The sequence below is a fragment of the Eubalaena glacialis genome, chromosome 6 (assembly GCF_028564815.1).
Source record: "Eubalaena glacialis isolate mEubGla1 chromosome 6, mEubGla1.1.hap2.+ XY, whole genome shotgun sequence".
Lineage (NCBI taxonomy): Eukaryota > Metazoa > Chordata > Mammalia > Artiodactyla > Balaenidae > Eubalaena > Eubalaena glacialis.
The window spans coordinates 80,394,076-80,421,974 of NC_083721.1; the positions used below are offsets into that span (position 1 = coordinate 80,394,076).

A 27,899-nucleotide genomic window follows, 5' to 3' on the forward strand; every position below is an offset into this window, starting at 1 on the left:
ATTTGGTGGTGTAGGTTTGGGTTTTGGCATTTTGATCAACAATCTGCTAAATTCTAAAGCAGGGCTTACCCCTTATTTTACTAGGACATAGGAAGTTTCTTCAAGTACCTTCATTAAACAAGAATGTATTATGTACTGTCTTAGTTACTCTGGACGAAACAGTGCTCAGATACCATCTCTATCCCCTAAATCTCAGAGTCTAATATATGCTAGGGCATAGGCAGGTGAAGGACAGGTACATAAATGATTCTAGTACAGTAAGTGTGTGAAAATGCACATAAGAGAGGGTAAAATAATGTCCAACTTAATTTTAGAAAGAGAAGGCTTCACAAGAGAGATTAACACTTTAGTTTGGTCTTAATGGGTCACGCTGGATATGCAAACATTTAATTTATTTGGGGGGAGGTCTGGGAAGGCATTCAAGGAAGAAGTAGCTCCACGATGAAAGCTATAGAGACGAAAAATAACTAGGAATGTAACTTCTCAGCTGGAAGCTGGGAGGCTTAAAGGGGGAGATAAAACTGGAAATCTAGGCTGGGGTTTCAATTCATTCCATAACTGGGTGGGGACTCCTGAAGGTTTTTGAGAAAAGGCAATTAGTGACGAGCGCAGAGCTGTGGGGTAGAAAGGCTAATCTGATAGCATGTGTAGGATGAACAGGTGTGGAGTGACTAGAGGTGGGGACACCCAGTAAAAGGCCATTTCAATGGCTCAGGTGAGAAACGGGGACAACTGAACCAGGACAGTAGCAAAGGGGGTTTTAGTAAGAAAACAGATTTGAGATACTGTGAACGTAGAAACACTGGAATAAATTGTACATAGTGATGGGAAAGAGGAAGCATAGCCCCACGGTGCTGAGCCTGGGTGCCCAGCAGGGATTTAACGGTGTTTCCCCTGCAGCTGTTGATCTCATGACACAGCACCGCAACTGCCTGAGCCTACCGACATGTCTGCCTGTGATGTGGGCCATAGCGGAGCCATGCCCAGAGGCTGCCAATGCTGATGTGGCGCTCCCCCCATCCAAACACCAAACCAACATCCATAGTTTACCAGGTGGAAAGCATGAGGACAAACCTTCTGAAAACCTGATTTGGAAACGTGGCTCACCCATGAATTTGACATATGACCTTAGGTGAGTGACTCTCATTACTGAGCTTTTGAACCCCTATCAGTGAAAGAGAGACAAAATCCTCTACCGGTGCATATCGCTTATGTTTTTTGTGAGGTCCACAAAGCATTCTGGAAACTGAAAAACCCTGTGCAAAGGGGAATTACTAATATTACGGTCACTGTCCTCAAGCAATCTCTTCCATCCTCAGCTTTATACAGACCTAGGTATTATTTGCACCTGACTGGAGGCCTATATCCACATCTATCCTTCTCCCCACCCTAACTAACTCTTCTTTTTTGTTTCTCTGATCCTGGAATTGAGAGATATTTAGCATAGAGATTACCATAAAGATAGTTTTCTCCCAAATGCCACCAATTCTTGCAGGACACTCAATATATACAACCTCCATTTCACTGTGGAAAAGACCACAATGAAATGAAATTTAAATATTTTGATATTACTTGAATATCTGAAATGCTACTATATCAACATTCTCAAATATTTTCTTAATCTCAACAATTCCCAGGTCTTGGGGATCCGTCAGCACTGACCCTGGTGGTTCACTACCTTCACTCTCCTCTCTGACGCACTAAATATCCCCAGATTCAAACACTAAATGAACAGCAGTAATCTGTTCTGACTCTGGATAAGATAAACTTGGTGTTGGATTTATTGAAAGGTGATGGGTTGATCTCCCAGTTCTCACTGTCCTGAAGGATTTTTCCAAGGAAATTTTAATAGATGGTTTTAGAATGTAACTTAACCCCCGCCACTAGTTGGGTCTCCACAGCTTTCCAGACATGCATAGCACCAGCACTCTTAACATATTACAGAGGAAATACCTGTCTCTGCAACAGAGCCGAGGCTGCCATAGATTAGGTTTATGACAAGGAAGTGGAAGCTAAAGCTATCTGTCACTGTGGACCTGAAAGTGATGACTGCCTCTAGGTTCTGGCTCTGGGGCTTTCAAGCTGACTCACCTTACCTGAATATTGGAGAAAGCACACATCCTACCTCACGGGAATGTGAAGATAACACACAGGACAAAAGTTCTGTGAACAACACAACGACCAGCAGATATTAGCTTTTATAAAATGGCAAAGAGAAGAGATTCCACTGTGTCTTTAAGAGGATTTCCAGTGAGAAGGGAACATTTCTCTCTTATAAAGACTTGCTTATAACAATATTTTTCAAGGAACTCAGCTCACATGGCCCAGGAAACACATTATGGTTTACTGTAGCATGCAGATTCAGTGCTCAGCACATTATGGAAACACAAATATAATCATGATTCCCCCCAAGGCTTGTAGGTTCTGATTTGGTCTCCTTCCTTTCTTCATTCTTTTCTTCCTTTCTTTTTTCTTTTTTTTTTCCTTTTCTTTCCTACTTTCTCCTTCCCTTCTTCTACTTCTTCTATATCACACCATGGTGTGGAAAAATTAAAGCAGCTTATCTCAAATCTAAAGGAGATTTATTTCTTTTATTTATTTATTTTTTTTAATAAATTTATTTATTTATTTTTGGCTGTGTTGGGTCTTCGTTTCTGTGCGAGGACTTTCTCTAGTTGCGGCGAGTGGGGGCCACTCTTCATCGCGGTGCGTGGGCCTCTCACTATCGTGGCCTCTCTTGTTGCGGAGCAGAGGCTCCAGACGCGCAGGCTCAGTAGTTGTGGCTCATGGGCCCAGTTGCTCCGCGGCATGTGGGATCTTCCCAGACCAGGGCTCGAACCCGTGTCCCCTGCATTGGCAGGCGGACTCTCAACCACTGCACCACCAGGGAAGCCCCTTTCTTTCATTTTTTGAAAACTTTTTCCTTCATGGGTTAAATGCCAAACTCCTAAGAACTTCTCAATGTAACAAAAGGTAATTGTTTTAAGGCACCGAGGTATGTTTTCCATCAGTGCCTAAAAAATTGGAAATAAATGAAAGCCAGTGAAAAAGCTGAATAGTCCTCACTTGGCGATTATTCAGCCCTTGGAGATTTCCAAGCCCTTTGCAATCATTAATTAATTAGTGAAGATGACATTCCACTTTACTGAGGCTGGGAGCATGACGTAAAGAGGTCTAGAGGCTTTCCTCAAGCTGAAAGAAGAATATCAAGGGAGGAACTGGGATTAGAATTTGGAGCTCACTTCTCAAGCCAGGAGTCACATCGCTAAGCCAAGCCAAGTTAATATTTGAGACAATAAGGTGCTCTGTGCACAGGTGCAGTTGAATACCGTAGTGTTCTGCTCAAAGACCAACTGTGAAAGAGCCCACCCCTTCATCCACCAATGCTCCCACAACACACACAGACGGTATCTGTAGCTTCATCAGCCTCTTTCCCCTTTCCCAAAACAAAGACAGATGGCTAAATATCAATCTCTAACCACTCTCCTTAATAATCACAGCAAAAAGTACATGATTTGATTTTCATTTTTTAAATGCACAATATGATGTTAAAACACATGACACTGTTGAAAAACAAATATTTCAGAATTTTTTTAAATGACATGAAATCCACTGATGTCCAGAATCCTTAACAAGGTAATAGATCATCCTGAATAATACTTTTACTCCAATAAGAAGGAAAATAAAGTTTCATGCTTTCTGGAGAGTGGTTAATACAAGTTCATTCTGTCACCCCAAGTAAGTTGACGAAGACAGACCAAATACTAGTGATGTTTCTGGACCTAACATCTTAGAACCAGGTCTTGCAGTGGGTGCTGATTCTTTTTTTTACCCTACTGGATTGGTTCCAGAGGGCCCAGTGACATGACGGGAAATCAGGAAACTCAAAGATTGGCTTCGTACTTCACCAGATCATTCTCTCCACCTAGGCATAGTTTTGCTCTGTCTCATGTCTGTTTCCCCAGGTGGGGTAATAGGATCCTTAAATAACTCAGGGCCCATCTCCTGCCCTTAGGAACATCACTCAGCCATCCTATCACAGTCAGGCTGCTTTGGACAGGGCAAAACTGCATACCTATTGGAACTTAAATGTTGATGGCCATTGTCCCAACCTAAATTTTTAATCTTCTGTAGGGGAATTTGTTGCAATTGTACCAAAGTGAGGTAAAGCTGAATAACCCCATTTTTTTCTGAACCGGTTGCTCTGGGGTCAGGACTGACAAATGCAAATATACTGCAATGTTAACAAAGGGCAAGGTTGTCCAGCTTGGTTATTTTGGGCAATACTTATTTTAAAAACAAAACAAAACAAAACAAAAAACCCTTAATAACATTTCTTTTCATAAAGAGATTTTTGGAAAGAAAGTCCTTCTAAGAGTAATGTTTCAAAAACACTTAACATTTTCACTTGAAATCTTTATGTTGGAAGATGATCGTGGCTTGGTCCACTTTCATGTAATGGGCAATCATAAGGTTGATGGACGCCTCCAGCTACTCACAGGCCCCACTTGCTGGGAAGGGTTCTTTCCTCTAAGGAACCTAAAATCCATCTGCATCATTAACAGAGCAGATGCTTTCATGTGAGAATAGTGATTTAGTAAACTCCCTACCCGGAGAGTAAGGACCTCACTAAATTCTGTTATAATGTTGAAAATGTGAATGGATATGCCTGAAAATCGACAATCTCAACTGTGTAAAGGATTAAAAAAAAACACAAACATATAGTCCAAACTTCCACCCAGTACATCCTCCTAATTTATCATTGAACTTCTCGATAATCAAGGGCTCTCCAATTTCTGATTTCTTACAGTTCTTACTACAGGGAAGGGAGTGCTCGGTTCTAACACAATGGCTGGAAACTAGATTGGTTTCTCCACCTCACTCCTTCCAAGTAACTCTCCTTGGTTCCTCTTTTCATGGTGGGAGGAAACATCATCATGTTGGTTCTAGGACACATGAAAAATCCAAGTTGTAGGTGAGTAGGTGTGTATAGTATTATATCTTGCCTATTCACAGGAAGTAATTGAACACGTTGACTTAAAACACATACATGCTTGAAATTAAATCAAACAACAAAAAAGATAACTGTCATAAAGAATATTTTTAAGTTGCCTAATAGGGTTAAAGGTTGGAGAGTAATATTCTTCTTGGAGGATCATTAATGTAGATAAACAAGGGGTAATAAACAAGTGCCATTCTACTACAGCCCCTTCCCAAAGAAAACTAGACAAGATATCTGCATTACCTTAGATCTCCTTGGCCTCACCTGACTCCTGGGCCCTTGTCCACTTGTTCTTCCCCAGCAGTCACTATGGTACCAACTTTGCTTGGGTTCTGACCGCCTTCATATGAGCCCAACCTGTCATCAGCTCATCTCATGCTGCCCTGAGCACCTCTCACCTCCACATGTGGGGATTCCCTGTCCCTGCTGAGGCATCAGATACTTCAGATCTATTTAGTGACCAAGTAAATGCAACATCTAAGTGTGAGGAAGTCTATGACCCACAGAAGGAAGCTCTGACCAACAGAAAAGGAGCTTGGAAGATAAATTATTTTCCCTTCCTTTCCCCGAACAGATTGTCCTGAGCTGCTACGGTTCATATGGTCTTTTGGAAGATGGTCCTTCAAGATTGAAAAATTAGTTGTACTTGACACTAAACGGAAGCCATATTGGTAAAACCTCCCCATATCCCCAAATAGGATCTCCCCATTTTCCTGCTTCGCTCATGCACTTCCTTCAGATTGTACTTTCTAATGAAATAAAAGTAGCACATACACTTTTGCCTTAGGCTCTGCTTTCTGGGGAAGGCAGACCAAGATAGGTACCCCCTTATTCCCATCACTATATTAAAGAGTTCCCTACCTTTGGTTGCAGTGGTGGTGCACAGGGGGCTGAAACAGGATCTGTGATGTAGGTCTTCTTGGGACCAGCAACTGGATACATCCCAGCAGGGTTCTGGTTCCCGGTGCCAGAAGGAGTATACCCTTGTTCCCGCTTCCAGGTATTTGGCTGACCTTGTTGACCATAGGCAGGATCAGAGTCATTTTTGCCCCCATAGCCAGGCCCCGCTGCACAATAGGGTTCATAATAGCGTCCTTGGTTGGGGGCATACCCATACCCAGGCTCAGGCTGAAGTCCTGGTGGTGGAATATACGCATAATCCATGCCTCCCCGTGTAGAAGGAGGTGGACCCTGCCCAGCGATAGGAACTGGTTGAGTGTTATAGCCCTGGGCCCCTGGCCCTGAGCCATAAAATTGTCCTGGTGAAGGGGCAGCCATGTAATGAGAGCTGGGCTGGGCTGACTTCACCTGCACATTGAAGGTAGGCCTTGAAGGGGTAGATGCCGTAGTGTAGGAGGCTGGGACAGGCTGAGGCTGGGGTTTTAGTGTTCCAATTGGAGCCACGGGGATGGGTCCAGCCTGGGGTACAGGCTGTGGCTTCAATGTAGACTTTTTCGTTGCCGTCAGAGGGGGCTGGTTTGGTATGACCATTCTCTTATGTCCTGTCACAGGGGTGGAGACTGGAGGAGAAGCTGTTGTTGAGCTAGTAGAGCCCTAAAGCAGAAAAGACAAAAGGAAAAAAAAAAGACAAAGATTATTGCTAATGAAAAATAAAAATACATAAACAGACAAATATTAATAAATGCCATTATTACTTTTGTATTAACTCGGCAAAACATAAACAAGGCATGGTTCGTGCCTTCTAAGAGTTCACAGACAACACAAAAATCAGTTGCGCTTCTGTGTACCAATTCCACTTATAATGACATCAAAAAGAAAGAAAAAACTTAGGAATAAACTTAACCAAAGAGGTGAAAGTCTTATACACTGAAAAGTACAAAATGTTGCTGATAAATTAAAGAAGATACAACTAAATGGAAAGACATATCATGTTCATGGATTGGAAGACTTGATACTGTAAAAATGTTAATACTACCCAGAGCAATCTACAGATTTAATGCAATCCCTGTCAAAATCCCAATGGAACTTTTCTGCAAAAATTAAAAAATCCATATGCAATCTCAAGAGACTCTGAATAACCAAAACAATCTTGAAAAAGAAGATTGGAGCTCTCACACTACGCAACTTCAAAATTTATTACAAAGCTATAATAATTAGTGTTCCATTGGCATAAAGACAGACATAGACCAATGGAATAGAATTGAGAGCCCAGAAATACATCCTTGCATACATGGTTTGATTTTTGACATGGGTGCCAAGACCATTTGATGGGGAAAGGATAGTCTTTTCAACAAATGGTGCTGGGAATACTGGATATCCACATGCAAAAGAATGAAGTTGGACCCTTACTTTACACCATATACAAAAAGTAACCCCAAATTTTAGCTCTAAATGTAAGAGCTAAAACTATAAAACTCCTTAAAAAAACACAGAAGAAAAAAATTCATGACATTGGATTTGGCAATGATTGTTTTTGAATACATATAGAAACATCAAAAGCACCAGCACCAAAAGCAAACAGATAAATTGAACAATGGGATCTCAAACAAACTACCCAAAGACTTGGTCACCATACTGCTAAAAGGCAATACTAGAGAAAGAGAGCTAAAGGACTAAGCAGAGGGAACGAAAAAAAGCAATGAGGGGTGTTGGGAGAAATAAATACCGCTGGTACAACCAAAGAAATACTAAATTTACGATCAAAGATTCCTGTCAAAGAGTGATTTACCAAAGATAACTCAAATGCAGCCTCCTCCCTTAACATCTTTCTGTTTTTTTGTCGCATTCATTTGTTCAATTCAGAAATACTTACTGAATGCCCTAAAAATGTCCTAAGGCCACAGAGATTAAAAGACTTTCTGCTGAACTGTGAGAGGTCTTGGTTAGGCTGGGGATAAGTAAAGGCTTAGGGAAGGTTTAAAGAGTCAAACATTCATCCTAAGGCACTAGTCTATTAGGGATCTGTAAACATTCCAGTGACAGAATGTCTTAATTTTGCTCTGGCTTACTATGATTAGATTTGTTGATACAAGAAATGAATGACCACACCCTAATTCGGTTGTTCATTAATTTCCAGGTCAATTCTAGTATGTATAGGAAGAAACAACACAAGACTTTATATTACTCTAGTGTCATTTGCCCACACCAAGCCATTAGAGATATATACATGTGGGGCAGATGCTAACTGCTTCCCCATACCCACTGCCCTTCTTCATTACTCAAAAGATTTCAGTTTTGTTTGGGGCGGCAATGTGCCCACTCTTCCCTAGATTACTTTGCATGTAGGAGTTGCCATGTGACACAGTTCTGGCCAATGAGATGTATGCGAAGCATTTCTGGAAAAGCTAGAGCTCTCCTGACACAGCATGATCCCTTCCTACTTTTCCCTTTTCCTCCTTCCTGCCTGGGATGTGGATATGGGGCTGGAGATAGTACAGCTATCCTGTCCCCACCATCACATGCAAGTATACTGATTTAGACGTATGGCTTTCTGGGAATAGCTTTCTGGTGATCTAGGTTGATCCAGAGATAAAGATTAAAACATCTCAGGGATGTTTGGTTAACATATAGTAGTTCTCTTTTTTTTTTTTTTTTTGGCCGTGCCGTGCTGCTTGCTGGATCTTAGTTCCCAGACCACACCAGGGATCAAACCTATGCCCCCTTCAGTGGAAGCGTGGAGTTCTGACCAGTGGACTGCCAGGGAATTCTCTGTATAGTGGTTCTCAACTGGAGAGGAAATCACCTAGTGACCAGGGAGAGATTAGAAATGTGTGGCAATGTTTTTTACTGTCACAGTGATTAGGGGATTCTATTTTCATTGAATGGTTAAAAGGCAAAAACACATCACTGTCAAACCCAAGATGACAACAGTGCCCCTGTTAAGAGACACCAGTAAACTCTTGAGCCACATGTCTTCTGGGAACCTGATTGCGAAGTTCCCAGCTGTCAGCCAAGGAGGGTCACTGGTCCTTTCTAGGATCTCTCTTCTACCACACTCTCCTCCTATTCAAATCACTGCTCTCCCCCTTGGTCCTCTTGAACCCAGGGAGATGACAGTTCTGACTCTGCTAGCCCCAGATTATCACTTTGTCCCTAATGGCTTCTCTATACCCAAGTGGACCTATGTACACAATGCATTTATAAGTCAGCTCCTTGAGAGGGACTAGTTTCTGTGTGCTATCATTTTCATTGGGATCTGACTGTGACGGCTATCTTTTCCCGTCATTTGTGATTTGTCTCAATTGTAGTTTCCTAGAGATTTTGTAATTCTAGATTTAGTTTTCTGTTAAGTTACAGAAAGCTGTTGAATAGAGTTATCTTTTTTCCTTTTTTGATAGCCTCTCAGGGGGCAAACCTGCCATTTCCTTTTGTAATTTAAGTATCATTGAGTATTCTTGTCTTGGTGGAGTAGCCTTTCCCTTCTGTATGAAGGTGGTCCCAATAGTACCCAACAGAAGATGCAGTTTCCACATTAAGTGATTTGTTAAAATATACATCCTGAAGAAATTCCTAAATAAATGCTCAGTAAGACACTGACATTCTGTAGCAGAGAGTATGGAAGAGTCAGTTTGAACCTAAAAAAAAAAAAGTAAGGTTAGATTTTTCTAGTCAACCATGTCGGTCTTAAAAAATGTCCACATTGGGGACTGACTCTGCCCCCCATTAGCGTGGTACTGGCCACTGAGCAGAAGAGAAGCCCTGGCTCACACCTGGCTCTGGCCCTAGCCCCTCCATCTCCAGCCCCGCCTCCTACCAAGGTGATAGCTGCCAGCACACCCTGGGGAAAGATGTAACTCGTGCTCACTTCAGATACAGTTCTCCCACCAAAGCCACGGGGCAGACTGTATAGAGATGCTCCCACACAAGGACACCTCTTCAAGACTGGGATGGGTAACTGTTTCATCAAATTTCATTGAGACAGAGAAAGTTCAGCAAAATGAGAAGGCAGAGGAATTTGTTTCAAAGGAAAGAACAAGGAAAAAACAACCTGAAAAAACAACTAATGAAACAGAGATAATTTATCAAATAAAGAGTTCAATCAAGGCTTTAAAAAAATGATGCTACTGTGCTATGAAACTTTGATAAAAGCATTGTTTTAAAGGTGCTTAAGTGTCTATCAGTGTTTAGGTGTACAGAATTGTGCAAAATCACTGATGGAGTATTTTTGAAAGAAGATGATAATAATAATTGTTATTATTATTGTTAACTATAATAATTACAGCTTAAAATAATTTGTGTTACACCCTCTACTAAGCAATTAACAAATCTATCATTTTATTATAATTTGTTAAAAGTTCCTGAGAAATAAAAATTAAACTTGATAAATGTAAAAAAAAAAAAAATGTCCACATGGATGGAACCGAATATAAGAAGGAATAAAGCTTTGCTTTTCTTTGATGACTCAAGATCAGCAGAAACCCAGAGTTCCTATTTTAAACACTTTACAAACCCAACTATAAATGGAGACAGTGACTGAGCAACTGAGCTAATGACAGGCATACTCTGGGCCGCAGCTGGAAAGGAGTCTGCCCCAAAAACAGATACTTCAAAAGTCATATACTTTGAAGATGAAAACCAATCACATTCATAAAGTAAACAAAAAAGAATGTAGACCTAACTCCTTAGAAGCAACTTTTTTCAACAAATTTCTCTTTCACTTTTTCTTTCTTGGTGAACATGCACACATGTGCACACACATTCACTACTTACAGATTCCTAAAGTCTTTGAAGGAAGGCATCAGGGAGCAATTTCAGGAGCCATTGCTAACTTCTAGGAAATATCTCCCTAGATGAGAAGGTTTCTCACAGCTTTATTATGAATTCTGCTATGTATGTGCCGGCATGTTTCTGAGTATTTTCTATTTCAAAACTACGTGTGTGAAAATAGCACATTTAGCTCTATTTTTTTCCTTTGCAATTTTAAATTCTTTACCTCATTGGAGGTGGAAGGGGTAAAGAACAGGAATCATTTTAACGCATACTTATTTATGTTCTTGATGATAAAAGAAAGCTATGGCAACACTTTCTTGGCCCACATATTCAATTAAATACACAGCGAATCTTTTCTACTTACTGGATTAGTAGGCACTTCCAAATATTTATTTTTGGCATTTCATTTCTTTTTTGTTCTTTGCAAGAATTCTTGAAGTTTTATCATGATTTAACATTTTCGTTTTGAAAAACAAGCACATTTTTAAAATTACACTCATACAGATATATATATATATATATATGTGTGTGTGTGTATATGTATATACATATTTTTTTCCCTGAGACTTGAATGTCTCTGTAGCAGTGTTTTTATGTGGTTATTTTTCCATTAATTATTTTCTAAGCATCTTCAACATGGAAAGCTCAGCGAGGTTAATGGGAGGATAGCGTCCCAGGATGAATAGCGCATGTCTCCCTGTCCCCCAGGAGTTTGTATGTAGTCTGGTAGAGGGACTGATCGATCACTGTTTGAACGGACGTCTCCACTACCAGGCAGAACTGGCTGTGGCCATGAGACAAGAACAGACAAAGGGCTGTAAGAGCACCTCTCGTGCTCACCTTTGGGAGCAGGCCCTCAACTTCCTTTTTGCCCAACTCGGAATAACATCTTACATTCCTCTATCCCTCTCACCGTTGACCCGCCCATTCCCTGAACACACCCCGCATGTACGTACACACACCCCCCCCCCAATCTACTATTATGTCTTCTACATAAGCCCTGATTACTTCTGGCATCCCTGTACTTTACCCCAGTCTCACTTTCTCTCTCCTAGTTCTGGCGCCCATCATCACTTCTCAGAGCTGTTTATTGCCATGATCTAACCTCACTTCTCTCTCATATCTCCTCCTCAGTACTGTCACAGTTTTGCCAATGACTCTGCCTTGTGTGGAACTCTTTTTATCATGGTGTACTCTCTCTCCCTTTTTTAAATACACTTTATAAGGACGTTCCAATCTAGCCCTTGCCTTTCTGTCCAGACACCTCCTTATTTCCTATATTAGTCACAGCATATTAAGCCTAATCTTAGGCTTATGTAGAGACGGGAATAGACCATACACTCATGTGTGTACTCATATCTGTCCACCAGCACCTCCTTCTATAGTCTATGATTTGTTCTTTATGACTCTCCTCCATGTTCCTCATCTGCAGCTCAAACATAGCCATCTTCTGCCTGGAAGTTGCCTACTGATTCTTTAAGTCTCTGATCAAATGGTGCCTCTTTTGTAATGTCCTTCTGGAAGTCTGGAGACATCCATTCAACAGTTACTATGTATTAGCCCCTATACCAGACTATAAACTGCTGGGGGACAGGGAGACATCCTATCCTCTTCCCATTAGCCTGACAGAGCTTTACATGTTGAAGATATTTACAAAATAATTGATGGAAAAATAAAAACATAAAAAGATATAAAAATCCCATAGAAGGATTTTGGGGGTTTTCTGTGGTCCTCTGGCTTTACCGCCAACGGGCTTTGTACATACCTCCATTAAAGCAAATATCTTACAGTGTTTTCATAACTGACTTGCATGTTTTATAAGTTGGGAAGAAGTCAAACTGTAAGCTACAGAAAATCAAATTATCACGGTCATAGATAGAAATTTGTCTTTTGTAATAGAAAGGGCAGCCAAGAACCACTATGTCTGTTCAACAGTGACAGCAAGGACCCAGGCTCTGGCTAGCTTTCTGCTAGAAGTACTTTTCCAATCTTTCTATAAGAGTGCTACTGACAACATTAGTCAACATATTGCCCAATCACCCCTGAATAAAGATCCTTTTTATCTGACACAGGACCTCCTCTCCTCTATTAACTCTCTCCAGGACCATGCCCACAACTTGAAATAGCTCCTGTGTATGATGACTCTCTTGAAGTTCTCTCTCTAGAATCCATCTGTACTTGAAATGCTAGACCCAAATATTCAACTGTCTATTTCATGTGTTTACTTGGATGTCTCATTCGCTCTTCAGGCTCAAGATGTTAAAAACTGTTTCATCACTTTCCTTGAATCTGCTTTTCATGCCTTTCATCTGGTTTTCTCATCCACCCCAGCACTGTTCAAATGAGAACACTAGGAGTCATTCTTGAGCCTCTCCTTCACATCCCATTCAAGTATCAAATCCTGTTGATCCTATTCCCTAAATAGGAGATTCTATGTCTCTCAAAGTTGTCTGCATTTCAACCATTTCCTCTCCTGTAATTCAATTCCAAGACACCACCAACTCTCACCAGGAATTATCCAACAGCATCCAAACTGGTCTCCCAGTATCTATGCTTGTTCCCCTTCAATGAGTCCTTCATTCTGTAGGAAGAGTGATTTCTCTCAAATGCAGATCTAATCACATTACTTTCCTGCTTAGAAGTCTTCAGTGGTTTAGTGGAGTGATTTGGACTCAGTCTATTTCTTCTCTCTCTCCTTGAGAGGTACATGTCATGTCACCCTCGAGAGGTACACGTCATGTTACTCTGACACTGACTTCCTTTCATATCTGATGTGCTAGACTCTCTCCTATCTCATGGATTATACCTCTGTGCTTTCCCACCTCTCTCTGGATTCTATGTCTAGCTAATTCCTAAGAACCCCTGAAGTCTCAGCCTGAGTGTCAGGTTCCTCAGTGAACCTTTGCCCAAATCCCCTGGCACAGTGAGCTCTTCTACACATATCACACTTGTGTATGTCTGTTCTCATAAAGTTAGAGATTGTCCCTTTTATACGCTGCTGCTTTTCCACTGGCTTTTTCATATCATAGTACATAGCAGGCATGTAACAAACATTTGAATAAATGAGTAATGGTCTCCCAAGAAAAGTGCATTTCTCTTGTCAGATTACAACCAAATATGTAAAATATGAGCTATCTCATTTCTCTTATTACTTGACAATCAAGGAACTCTGATATAACACATTTTTTAACATCTTTATTGGAGTATAATTGCTTTACAATATTGTGTTAGTTTCTGCTGTATAACAAAGTGAATCAGCTATATGTATACATATATCCCCATAGCCTCTCTCTCTTGCGGCTCCCTCCCACCCTCCCTATCCCACCCCTCTAGGCGGTCACAAAGCACCGAGCTGATCTCCCCGTGGGATGCAGCTGCTTCCCACTAGCTATCTATTTTACATTTGGTAGTGTATATATGTCAATGCTACTCTCTCACTTCATTCCAGCTTACCCTTCCCCCTCTCCGTGTCCTCAAGTCCATTCTCTACGTCTGCGTCTTTATTCCTGTCCTGCCCCTAGGTTCAACAGAACCATTTTTTCTTTTTTTTTTTTTAGATTCCATATATATGTACTAGCATACAGTATTTGTTTTTCTCTTTCTGACTTACTTCACTCTGTATGACAGACTCTAGGTCCATCCACCTCACTCCAAATAACTCAATTTCGTTTCCTTTTATGGCTGAGTAATATTCCATTGTATATATGTGCCACATCTTCTTTATCCATTCATGTGTCGATGGACACTTAGGTTGCTTCCATGTCCTGGCTATTGTAAAATAGAGCTGCAGTGAACATTGTGGTACATGACTCTTTTTGAATTACGGCTTTCTCAGGGTATATGCCCAGTAGTGGGATTGCTGGGTCATATGGTAGCTCTATTTTTAGTTTTCTAAGGAATCTCCATACTGTTCTCCATAGTGGCTGGATCAATTTACATTATTTAACACATTTTTGACTGGAGACGTATTATGGCCACAGGCATTAGTTTCTGCAAAAATCCCCCAGTCAATAATGTGTTTATGCATGCTTAATTACAGTAATCTCATTAGTCTCTCCCTCCCTCTAAACAGTTTAAGGACTTTACCTTTTGAATTTATTAACACTACTACTATCTTTCAAAGAAGCATTTGAAGTGCTTATTTTCATTTCAATGGTCAGACTGTATGTGTAAGTTCTACTTGATGCCAGCTCAAACTCCTACAGAAATAGTCAAAGGGCAAATTTTAAATAAAAGTACCATGAAAAGAAAGAGACTAAAGCATTTTAAAATAATTTTTAACATGTACTGAAAAGAAACACATTTTGAATTAACTATCAAATAATTACAATATCCCAATCTCCTCAAATTTAATGAATCCAAGGTATTTATTAAACAAAAATTTATTGAAATTCTGCTCTGTGTCAGGCACTGAGCTAGTTGCTAAAGTCACAATAAGACAAAGGGAATCAAAGTCACTGCACTCAAATAATTCTTAATTCATTCAATTTTTCGACAAAATTTGGTGTAATGAGCGAAAATGATTTCTACTTAGAAAGGAAACTTTCTAAGGTAACAGAAGGGGAAAATATACAAAAGCTAAAGCCTGACATATACACAGCAACATAAAACTCAAAGCTCCTTCATTACATTTTGATTCCAGCTATCATAAAGACATGAAAACATGCTTAAGATGCTAAATGAAAATGTAAATATTAAATGAAAAACATAGAATGGGAAATCAATCATGCGTACAATACAGTTGAGGCTACACAGAACGGTATTTCCATATGGACAAGGACCAGACAAACTATGGAAAGAGAGGTGGTTGATTTGTTAGAAGATAGGGTTACAAATATTTCAACTTCAATTTCCTTCAATTTGACAATTGTTTCAAGTTATTTGAACAAGACCTGATGACCATTTGTCACTTGTAGTTATGTATTTTATCTGTATATCACTGTGGCAGTAAAAACAAACTAAAATACCTACTGGTATCTTTAAAAAGATGTATAGTAACAGCAAACACTTACGTAACATTTACTTTCCGTAAATATTTTGTATTCAATGCAGTTTATACTTACTCCTCACAAGTACCCTTGAGACAGAAACTACTACTTACCCCGATTTCCCAGATGAAGATACTGAAGTACAGAGAAATTAAGTAACTGCCCAAGGTTACACAGCTAGCAGGTGGCAGATCCAGGACTCAACCCAGGTAGCCTATTCCATAGTTAGAAGTTTTAAAAACAATTCTACCTCTCTCGGGTAAAGAAAAAGTAAAATAAACCACATATGAGAAATTCACAAAAACACAAACAAGAGGCCTTCTCAGTCTATGTGGGTACAGAAAAATATTTCTCTCCTAGAAGAAAAATAATGGAGTAAATGGGACAACAGACAGCAAGTGATACTCAGTGTCGTTATCTGGGAAACAATAGAGTGACATGAACTGTATACAATAAGAGTTCATAGTCTAAGGCAGCTGCTGTACTGTGCCAGCTGATTGCTGTCGTGTAAAAAGTGGATCCAACATTCCTCTTCTCACTTTAAAGCTTTGCTCATTATTGGTTGATTGATTGATGGATTGTAAACACCAGGAAGCCAAATTTTGCAACTTCCATTCTCAGTTAAGGACACTGGCAGATAGAAATATCACCAGGGAGGATGAGTAATTAAATTGAAGGGTCATGCAGTAGAGCTCGGGGGGAAAACAATTCCAGCTTTGCCACTATTTAGAATTGAGTGACACTGCAAAATTCGTATTACTTCTCCAGACGGACTCCTCATCGGAACAACAAAGAAGACCTAGGAATACTGTCATTTTCTCCTCCTATCTTTTTCTTCAAATAAGAGTCTTTCTATAACCCAAACAAGAAATGAGCTTCACTGGACAAGGCACAGAGTTGAGGGGAGCGTGCTCACACTTCTTGCTCTTCTAATACTATTTATTCCTCTACAAAAGAAGTCAGAAGGACATTCAAAATCCAGTGATTCCAAGAGTAAATTCTGAATATTTGCAGTGAGTTTTACTGGCCAAAAAGAGCTTGATCTCATCATAAGGATTCACACCAGGTAGGTACTTAACAAATCATGACTGGATAAATGAATGGACAGGCTTGGTGTTTGAGTGTATACAGTGAGGAAAAAAAAAAAAAAAAAAAAAAGAACCACGGCTTACCCATTTCAGTTACAAAGCCACGCATCCATTATTTGCTACTTGTTTTTTGCTCAAGAAAGATTACTTAACATTTTCTCCAAGCCCTTAATATAGAAAATAACTTAATTTTGCTTTCTTGAGTCCCCTCACTGATTATCTTCCATAATTCAGGGTTTAATACTCAGGGCTCCATTCCTCACTCATTCGAGTCACACCCTATCCACTTGATAGATGACCCCATGAGCTAGAAAACAACCCAACAGACTAAGAGTACAATATATGAATATGCTACTGTACATTTAGAGAAGCGCTTTTCAAGTCTGACTACACAACAGAATCATTGAACACTCTTTAAATACAAAGTATCTTGCATTTAGAGCTTTTTAGATACAAATTATCTTAGACCCATCCAGTTGGGGAGTGAAATCTGGAAATTAAAAAGGGGAGGAACAAATGATTTTCTGTTGATACCAGAGTTAAGAACCACCTTTTTAGGTTCTGTTGTTAAGCAGAATAGGGAATCATACCTGGAGTTGGGGGCTATGGGTGATGGAAGGCTTTTATCCCAATTGTCTTCAAAGGGCAATGTTTATATAATTTAGACTTAGGAACCAACGTGATATTTGTTTCTATAAACTTCCTATGGGCAATCTGTGGGTTAATTTGGTGATAGGTATCAGAAGCCTTAACAAAGTCTGTACCTTTTAAGAATTTAACCTAAGGAATAGCCATAGATGTTTAAATCTTCCGATTTCAAGAAGTGTTCATGGTAATGTAATTTATAAAAGTAAAAGATTATATGCAATTTAAATAATCAATACATGGGGATCGGTTAAATAAATGATGGTATATTCATATAATGGAATACTGTATCATTAAGATGTTTCAAAACATAGCAACAATCTAGCAACTCTACTTCTGGATATATACCCCAAAGAGCTCATAGCAGGGAGGGACTCCAACAAGCATCTGTATACCCATGTTCATAGCAGAATTATTCACAATGTCCAAAAATGTGGGAGCAACCAAAGTGTCCACTGACAGATGAATGAATAAACAAAATGTAGTATAAACATACAATGTTGTATTATTCAGCCTAAAACAAGAAAGAAATTCTGAAACATGCTAAAACATGAATGAACCATGAAAACATTACACTAAAATGAAATAAGCCAGTTACAAAAGGACATATATTGTATGATGCCAATGATATAAGGTACCTAAAGTAATCAAATTCATGAAGACAAAGTAGAATGTGGTTACCAGGGTGGTCAGGGGAAGGGGAAATGAGGAGTAATTATTTAATTGATATGCATTTTCAGTTTGGGGGAAAAAAAAGTTCTGAAGATGTATGGTGGTGATAGTTGCACAACGATATGAATATACTTAATGCCACTTAAATGTATCCTTAAAAATGATTAAGGTGGTGAATTTTGTTATGTATATCTTACTATAGTAAAAAGGAAAGAAGGAAGGGAGGGAGGGAAAAGAAAAGAAAGAAAAAAAGAAAAGAAAGAAAGAAAAATCAACAATTTTATACATTTTAAAATCACATTAGGGAACATTGTTTTATACGTGTTAATCAATATATGCATCTATCTGTATCTCTCATATACACATACACACGTATAGAGCTAGAAGGATTTGTTCCCAAAATGATAACAGTGGTTAATGTAAGGGGGTGATTTTGGAGTATATACTTTTCCTATTTTCCAAAGTTTCTAACACAATCACATATTGTGAAAAATATATATAGATCTTCCTCTGATGTGTGCATATATACATATATACATATGCATGTAAATATATATTTTAAATAATATATGAAATAAATTATTTTAAAAATTAATAGACACCAAAAAATAACATTGTAGTATCCCAGCTTGGGTGTGTTTGTGTTTGTGTACACAGAAAAAAAGGAAGGGACATAGGAAATGTTAAAAATGATTTTAAAATACTTTTAAAAGTTTAAAAAATGGCATCAGCTGATACAATTAACAGAAATTTTTAATTTTGTCTTCATATGTTTTTGAATTTTCTACATTAAAAGAAAAAGTTACCTCATGAATAGTAGCGGAAAACTGGTGAATGGTTAAAATGATCTCAAAGATTACTTTTGAAATTAAAATCACAGTATTTTAACTGGTGCCACTGAGTTCAAAACAATGCTGCCAATATGGGGATGGGGACACTACTAATACGCTAATTTTCAGTCACTGATGGACACCTAAACCACACACACACACACACACACCTGACAAGTCCCCCAAAGAGCTCTTGTCAGAGAGACACAAAGATGTCTTACTTCCGTGCATTGTATCAGCACTTGTTTACTTCACACTGCGGTGCTTTGGGAACACATACAACAGCTAGCGAGGGGCTATTCTCAATAACTTCAGGAGGCTGAAATTGAAAAAGCAGTACAGTCTGGTGTGGTAGTCCAGGTCAGTTTTTGTCTTAGAAACTCTCCACTTAATTAATTCTCACAGCGTTCTGAATGGTATAAGATACTTCGAAGACAAAGGGCTCCCTGGACTACTGAAGACATGGATGCCAGTACGTCAACTTGTTTCCTCAGAAATAAAATCAAGGCAATTGGGAGCACCAAGATGCTGCCTGAAGTCCTCCTTTCTTAATCCCTAACTATTCAACAGAGAAACAATGACCTAGGTAGGCCCTGCACTCACATGTTCATAAAACTAGCATGTCATCATGTTAAAACCACGAAAGCCAGTGTTTTAAGGAGTGTTTTTCCCCCAGTAAACATCAAATAAGGTGGTATGTCAACAGTTTTGACTTGGAGAGGTGTCCAGGGCTCCTATGTATATAAATACCCACACAGTACAGAACACTTAGTCCCTAGCATGCATGGGACTGGCACTGGATAAGACGCCACTGTGATGAGGGTTAATTCAATCTGAGTGTCTTCTATAATCTAGGAATGTGGCAAGAGAAGAGCCTTCTCCCATAGCAAGCGACCTCATACACTGAGTCATCCCCTCAAGGGCGTATGTGCTTGTGCTTTTCTCCCGTCAGGCCAGGGGGTCAGTGAAAAGCACCTAGAGTTGAAGCACCTAGTCAAGAAATAATAAAACACCCTCTCTGTGAGAATATGATTGTGCAGGTGCATTATTACATGACTGGTAGCACCGGAAGTTGGAATAATTCCTTTGGTGGGTAAACTGGCAATGAAGAGCCATTAAAATGCCCATAACTTACATTGATTGCATATTTAAAAATAAAATATTAGAGGATGCTTGAGAAAAACATGGTGCATTGTTCTGATGGAATGTTATACAACTGGTAAGCAAGGAAACAGGTATTCAAAACAATGGTCTATAAAGAAAAGTAAACTAAGAGTGCACATGTATACTGATAAAATTGTAAACCAGTAACATTTAAGGTTAGTAGGTATTTCAAAGACTTATAGTAATGTGACTGAATGTTATAAATATGGCCATACTAATTTTTCTCCCCTTGGGACTTTAAAGGTTGTTGATTCCATCTCGTAATTACCTTCAGCCTTTCCAGTTCTCACTATTGATGTGTTGATACCCTAGTTTTGTCCACCATCACTGGTGCCCTAGTTTACTGCAATATGTATATATACATACATATGTATACTGCATACATACACACATATGCTGATATAGGTATTTTTAAATATGACCTCTTATTGGTCACTAGTACACTCTGCTGCAATCAGAATATTCCTAAAATCCAAGTCGATCGTTGCCTTCTTTTATTAAATCTCCCAAAGGTTCCCATTGTTCTTAGGATGAAGTTCAATTTTTTTTTCTGATACAGCCATCGCTTTGCTTTCCAGTCTCCTCTCTTCCTTCCCTCCCCCTGGGACTTGATGCTCCAGCCATCCTGCAGTTACCCGACTTGGATGCTTTCCAACCTGCCTCACCTCCCAACTCCTAACCAGTATTCATCCTTCAGGTTTCAAATGAATGACACTCTGGAAAGCCAGTCAGTCCTGAGTCCCCATGTCTCAGTAAGGTGTCCATCACTGGTGTCCTTTAACAGGCCATACTTCCCTTATGATAGCCCTTGCCCACTGTTTTGCAATTCCTTCTTTAATGTTATCTTCCCCTCTGAGCTTCATACAGGCAAGGACTTTGTCTTTCTCACTCAACATACACTTAATGTCCAGCAAAAATATACTCCATACGTATTTATTCAATGAATGAATGATTTCAAGAATGCATTATTGACAAACTCTACAAAAGAGAGGTTCAATGAAATAAAACAAGAATGGCAGTAGTTGGCTAAATGATAACCACTCCATACTCTTCTACTTTCCCCACCAGCTTTTTTTTGCCAAGCCACGCAGCATGCAGGATCTTAGTTTCCCGATCAGGGATTGAACCCACGCTCCTGTAGTGGAAGCATGGAGTCTTAACCACTGGACTGCCAGGGAAGTCCCTTCTCACCAGCTTTGTGAAGCCAAACCCGTAGTTATTTACCCAAGAGGTATTTAAGTATGATAGAGGATTCTGTAATTCAATCTAATTTTTAAAAAGTATTCTGAGTTAGTTTATGCATTTTAGGTTTCTTAGCTGTAGGTAATAGGAAATGTGGTGAGGCTGGTCCAGTAGCTTTTGGTTATAATCAACTACCATGATAGAACCAACCATTCCAGTCTATTGTTGCTACTCAGAAGCCATTAAAAGACAGAAAGATAAATAAAAGAGTGAGATCCTTTCAGGAAACCCCCAAGTCCTATAGGGGTTTCTCATTGCTGAAGTTTGCCTGTCAGGGTGGAAGTTAAAACGTGGTCACCTTTGAGACACAGTCTGAAGAGAGCTATCTGGTGCAGATGTAGACACAAAGGAATTTATAAGAAGAAATAAAGCTGACTTATTTGTATATCACTAAAATAAATGATATTCTTTACAGAATCACAGAGTATTAGAGCTTGAAGGAATTTGAAGGTCATAAATTTCTACCTTCTCCTCAAGGAAACTAGGCTCAGGAAAGATTCGCCCAAGGTGATAAGGCCTTGACAGGTCAGAATTAGAACCCAGTTTTCCAAGACCACTGTTGGAACTCTAATACCAGTGTTCCTGCCATCACACCAGAATGACCAGACTTAGTAACAAGCTTACCAAAAGGCAACAAACCCAGTTTTGTTTTGTAACAAAAGTGAACCTCAGTATATAGACACTGGGCAGTATTGCATGGAAATCACCCACGAGGCTCAAATGGGGACAGGTTGGGTTGCTGTGTTTTCATACAGGAGTTTCCAAAATAGTAGTGGAATTCAGTGAGGGAAGCCACCAGTGTGAGCAAGTGGCTATATTTGCTTCAGTGGAAACAAACAGACCCTTCGTTCACATATGTCCAAAGGAATCTGGGTGACCGAAAGCAAGTAAAAAGAAAAGGAATAGGTGGTGTGTTACAGTTCTCAGAGAATACGGTGAGCAAAAATTTGCTAAGACCTATTGAATATTTCAAATAAAATGCTGCAAGGACACCATATTTACAGCACAATAAGCTCACAGCACAGTCACTAGATGTTTGCTTTTTTTTTTTTTTCCTTTTTGCAGAAAAAATGCTCATTTTTAAATGATCACTACATTATTATGATTTGAATATACATCATCCATATTATATATTGTATGGGAAAATGAAGTTTCTCTTCTCCTAACATATTTGTTCTCAGAAATGGAGGCTGTTTGTCCAGTTATTGTAGACAGATAAAAGGGCTGAATCACAGAAGGGTATAATTTCTAAGGAGAGAGCACTTTTGCCACCAAGTAGGAGAAAGGGTAGAAAATGTTTTCGTAAAAAGCAACTATTAGAGACAAATAAGAGCTCTAGTCACCAAACCTGTACATATCCCTTTATCCTTGTAAAACAAGCTATGAAAGCACATAATGACTAACTGCAGCAAAATTACTCACATTCCAACTTTGCATAATCGCTAAAATGGTTCTGGTTTTTTAACCCTCCCCCTTCAACAATTCTGCACTCCTAAAAAAATTTTTTTTCAACCACAGCACAAATGGTTATAGCAAACGAGTGTACCAGGCACATCTGCTGTTCCAGAAAGAATTCACTCTCCTGTGCCAAATCCACGTCTATCGGAAGAAATAAAAATAAATTGCGAGCAGGTTCAGCAAATGCCCGGATAAATCCCGCAATGACCACATGGGGGTAGATTCATTTCTGCCCGTTGGTGTGGCCAAAAAAGGGTGAGGCAATGGAGGAGTTGATCTGGAAGCAAAGGTTTCTCTCACGCCTGTCTTTGTCACTCAATCACGGAGAACACACTTAAGGTAGCTCCCTACTCGCTTTCTCTGGACAACTATTTAGGTAATAGGATTGAGTTTTTATAACCTCAGATGTGAAGGGAAATTGGCACAGTGTTTTGCAATATATGGATAGTCTCCTTAAAAATACCAATGACAAGAGCAAAAACAGTCCTAGTGTGAATGGCCCCCCAAACCACCCAATGCTATTCTGTCCATTTATATTTTTGAAAGCTTTGCAGATAGAGTCCGTATGATATTTTAGATCATGCAGTGTGGTAAATGTGCTAAAATTTGAAGTAGTAAAGAATTTGTTTTCTCTTTTCTAGATAGACATTGTCAGCTGGAAATTTGAAGATGGCTCATGGGAGGGACCACCATTATTTTGGCCATGGCACATGGTGACCGAGCCCTATGGAAGAGCAAGGGAATGATGGCTAGGCCAAGATCAGGGTAGCAGCACCACTACTAAAACCCTTCAACAGCTGAAATCCTACAAATGGCTGATAGAGTTCAATCATTTGGGGGCTCATTTCTTCAGTGGAACTTCCTTCCAAAGGTAAAATGAAGAGTTGTTTTATCCTTTCTTCTTTCTTTTTAGCATTACAAAATAGAAAACAATAACAAATTCAGATAAATATTCTTTGGGACACAAATTTGAATTGGGACAACAAGGTCTGAAAGCCCTGGGTCAAAACAAATTCACTTATGTTGTTCTTTGGGTCTCAATTTCCTCAATTTCATCTTATAAAAAGATGAGGGGATTTGAATGGAAGAATTCAAAGACCTCTGGTTGCACGCAGAGCATCTCAGGAAAGCCTTTGATCCCATGAACTCTGATACCTGAGGTCCTCTGCAATGGCGTATAAACTGAGACATTTCTCATTCTGATACTATTTTCAAGATTCACTTTGATACATCTCAAGATCTATATATGTTACAGAATGCTAATCCCCTTATGTTATAATGTTACAAGAAAATAAAAGGACATAAACTTGTACATATAGCATGATTTAACTCCAATATCTGAATAAGAAAAAACACTGAGTGGTTATTATTAAGAAAACAGCTATTTTTCCCTTTCATTTTGTTTTATAAAATGAACGTGTATACTAATATTTAAGATAAAATAGCTTTATTTACACAGAAAAGGAATCATACCTCCAAATATCTTTTCCTTTCAGAGAACACACTGCATTTTCTCAAGCCACACAATAGCAGAGAAATACATTAGTTGCCCCTAAATATATGACTTAAGAAATTTTTTTTTTTTTTGAAAAATGGTGTCATTCATACAGTCATCAACCATTAACTGACCACCTTCTAAATGCCAGGAATTTTGCCAACTGCTGGGTAACAAGTTATGGTTCCTGGCCTCAATGAATTCAACTATAGCCAGGGAAAACAGGCAGAAAACCAGTGGAAACTTCTCAGATTCCCAGAAGACTGACAAACGCTACTTGGAAAACACTGCTCCACTGTAACCCATTCATTTTTTAAACAGAGAGCTGAGTTCGAGCCAGCCAAAAAGCACTGTCTTAAGAGGCCAAGGGCCAGGGTCCTTTATTCTACTCTGTTAACTACTGGAAGACGTTAGGCAAGTCCCTATCTTCTCCATTCCTCAGTTCCTTCTGCCTCAGGTGCTGGCTAAAAATCCTTCTTTTTTGAACATCACATAAGCAGCTGCATTCAAACATCTTCCTCTAGCCTGTTCTTCCTCTGATATCCTATGTATATCAGATAAATGCCATTATTTACGTAATTCTTATGCACGCTCAAGTTTAAGAACTGTGGTGCTAAACAACGTTGAGAGTAGGGACCATATTCTAATATTCATCTATTATCCTTTCATAACACTCAGAACATGGTAGCACAAAGATTAAGGCACGGCAGGCTATCAAAACATCATTGAGGAAAAAAAAAAATCATTGAGGAATTAGTGAATTAATAAATATATTTAAGTATGAAGTAAGTATGAAGTTATCTTCTTTTTTCTTAATTTCGTGTGTGTCTGCCCGCCCTTGTGGGTTCTAGGTATCAACTATATCACTATTTGGTGATAAAAAAGGAAAATCACAGGAATAAAAAGAAAAATTACCACAAATGATCCCAGGCATCAGAGATGTAATCTACAGAGCTTTCCATTTTATTGCTAGATTTCTTCACTCAATACCCCAGTCATTTAAAAAAAAAAAAAAAAGCAGCAAAACATACAATTTCCCAGAAGCATTGATCATAGATGGCAGGCAGTGGAACTATTCAAAATGTTATTTTACCTTATAAAAAGATAATTCAACTTTGACTATTTATTGTGTCACTCCATGATATTTTAGTGATGTTTGAACAAAATAATATAATTCACTCTTGAACAAATTAATATAATGAGTGAATAATATAATTCACTCATTTCTCACTGAATGAGAGTGCTAGGTGAGCCCTCATGTAAGTTGCAGTTTCCTCATTAAAACAGTAATACTCATTGTAGAAAATACAGGATGTATTAACAAAATTAATAAAGAAAATGAAAAAATTCATAATTCAAAACCTTAGTGACAGTAATTGTAAATTTTGGTTAATTTCCAAGGTTTTTTATTTTCTATGCATTTACATGTATATTTGTGTGTGTGTCTGAGTGTTTGTGTGTATGTGTGCATGTGTGCAAGCATGTGGTTGGTATGGGTGTTGGTGTTTAAATGTGAACACTGTTTATGTGCAGTTTTATATCTTACTTTTTCTTTTAATATATCATAAATGATAAACTTAAAAATTCTTCAAAAAACCTGTTTACAGTGTGGTAACCAAGTAGTCAATCTGCTTTAACAGATATGAACACTCAAATGCAATAACCTCCTATTTAGCATACATGTTTAATTGCAAAACCAAGACCAGGATGGAAAGCATTAAGATTTTCCCACTGTCCTGAATTATGCTATATTTTCTTGACAATGTTTCTGATAACAAAGATTTGAGGAGGTGTAATGGTATATCAAAACACCAAGCATGCAATTCTAACAAAATGTCAACTCCCCACCCACTCACTTCTCATGTATATCAGATGATCTTCTTTCAATCAGCCACACTCCACACATGCATTCAGACCCAAGCCAAATACCTCAATGTTAAACCCTCTGATATTGAATTCCACTCTGTTATCTCAAAACATCTGATGTTTGAGATGGAGCCTCTAAGAGCATTCACTAATTATTATTGTCATCTTATCATCATTATTATATTCCTTCTATCTGTATAACAGGTAGATTGTTATGAAGCCACATGTAGAATGATAGGACCAGGATTGTGTTAAAGAAATATTAATCTAGAAGCCATATGTTTATGAAGGGCATAAAGGAAGCCAGATGAGAAGCTATGGCAATAATCCAGGCAAGAAATGATGAGGCCCAAATGAGGGGCAAAGTTTCAAAGAAAAAGGTTCCCACAGCATCAACTAGAGAGTTTATACCTGTACAAATTCTGTCCCAGCAGATCTTTTTCTAGCATCTTTTATTTTGTACAATGCTATTTCCAAACATGAATAAGTACGGAGCAAACGAGATCCACTGGTGTAGCTGATTTGATGGAAACCAAGAAAATATAATTGAAACGATCATTGTTCAGATACCTAGGGTGTCAGAACAGAGAGAAACAGAATCATGGAAAAGGGCTCTTAAAACTGAAGGTCTCAAGTCTGGTAGTTAAAATTAAGTGATGTTTTTCACATTAAGTAATCCATGGTTCCTTTAACAGAGTGAATGATTTGTTTCTTTCGGGAAATCCAAGTATTACAGCAGTCATACATATGTTTTAACAGAGGGGCTAGACAATTTTGTGGGGAAGCACAACATACGTGTCCCCAATGACCTAAATGATTTGACTGCAGCCAAAATCCAATGATATAATCTTGTCTCTGATTCGGAATGCTATCATCTGGTTGTGGAGATTCCTATATAAACCCTCAGGGGGGAGCGGGAAAAAACCCAAATTATACTGTATTTATTTCACATACTTATTAGACTTTATCTAAATAGTTCAACCAAAATTGGGATTTGGCATTAGAAAAGCATGACCAATTTGGTTTTGTTAAATGAAGCACTAACTGATTGTTTTCCAGTGATGTCAAATCTCAAATTAAGTCTTAGAAGTCACAGGCCATTTAAGTAGAACTCAGTCCCAGGGATCTAGCAACACTGAGTTTGCATTGCTACATGCAGCTTGGGTTACAGCTGCCATACTGCCTCATCACTTCCTAGTATTTCCCAATCAGAAACGAGGTGTCAGTTAACCATTTCTCTCCTTGCTTGTACTGTGGTTTTTCCTCTAATGACGGGTAAAGTGAAATACCTCTTTTGCAATAACTTGTCTATCTAAAAAAAGGAAAGAATATTTGCTTTAAGAAATATGGAAGAATATGTAAATTATTCTTAGGTGTGCTCTATGTAAACAAGAAGCATCTATAAAGAGAAAACCTAACCTAAAAAGCCATTATGAAACAAACCATACTTTTTGGTCTGCTTTGATCACTTACCTGGATCTATGATGATGAAATTAGCACCCTAGAATAAATGAATTATCATTTAGCAATGAGGAAACATAGAGATTTTTTAAACCTGTGTACAAGAGTGCTGTGCAATGCAACAGAAACAAGAAACAGACACAGAAACACTGTTGCAAAACCAAGCAAAAAAACAGTGACAAAAGAGAGCAAAAATAAAATCAAGCAAAAAATGCGGCAAATAGTAAAACCTTCGTATTTTCAAACAAGATATACAAGCTATGCATTTCATGTCTTTAAGTCAAATTTTGTTATTTTTAATAAAGTCTACAGCCTTTA

The 27,899-nt window shown here is 38.7% G+C and overlaps 1 protein-coding gene across 10 annotated transcripts in view; it reads right to left on the reverse strand.

Annotated features, from left to right (window-relative positions):
• Window positions 1-27,899, reverse strand: part of LPP (LIM domain containing preferred translocation partner in lipoma) — a 693,922-nt gene that overhangs the window by 256,585 nt on the left and 409,438 nt on the right. For all 10 annotated transcript variants that reach the window (XM_061194353.1, XM_061194348.1, XM_061194355.1 and 7 more), the window contains one exon: window positions 5,864-6,556. In XM_061194353.1, the coding sequence (XP_061050336.1) occupies window positions 5,864-6,556 (693 nt within the window). The remainder of the gene's footprint in view (window positions 1-5,863; window positions 6,557-27,899) is intronic.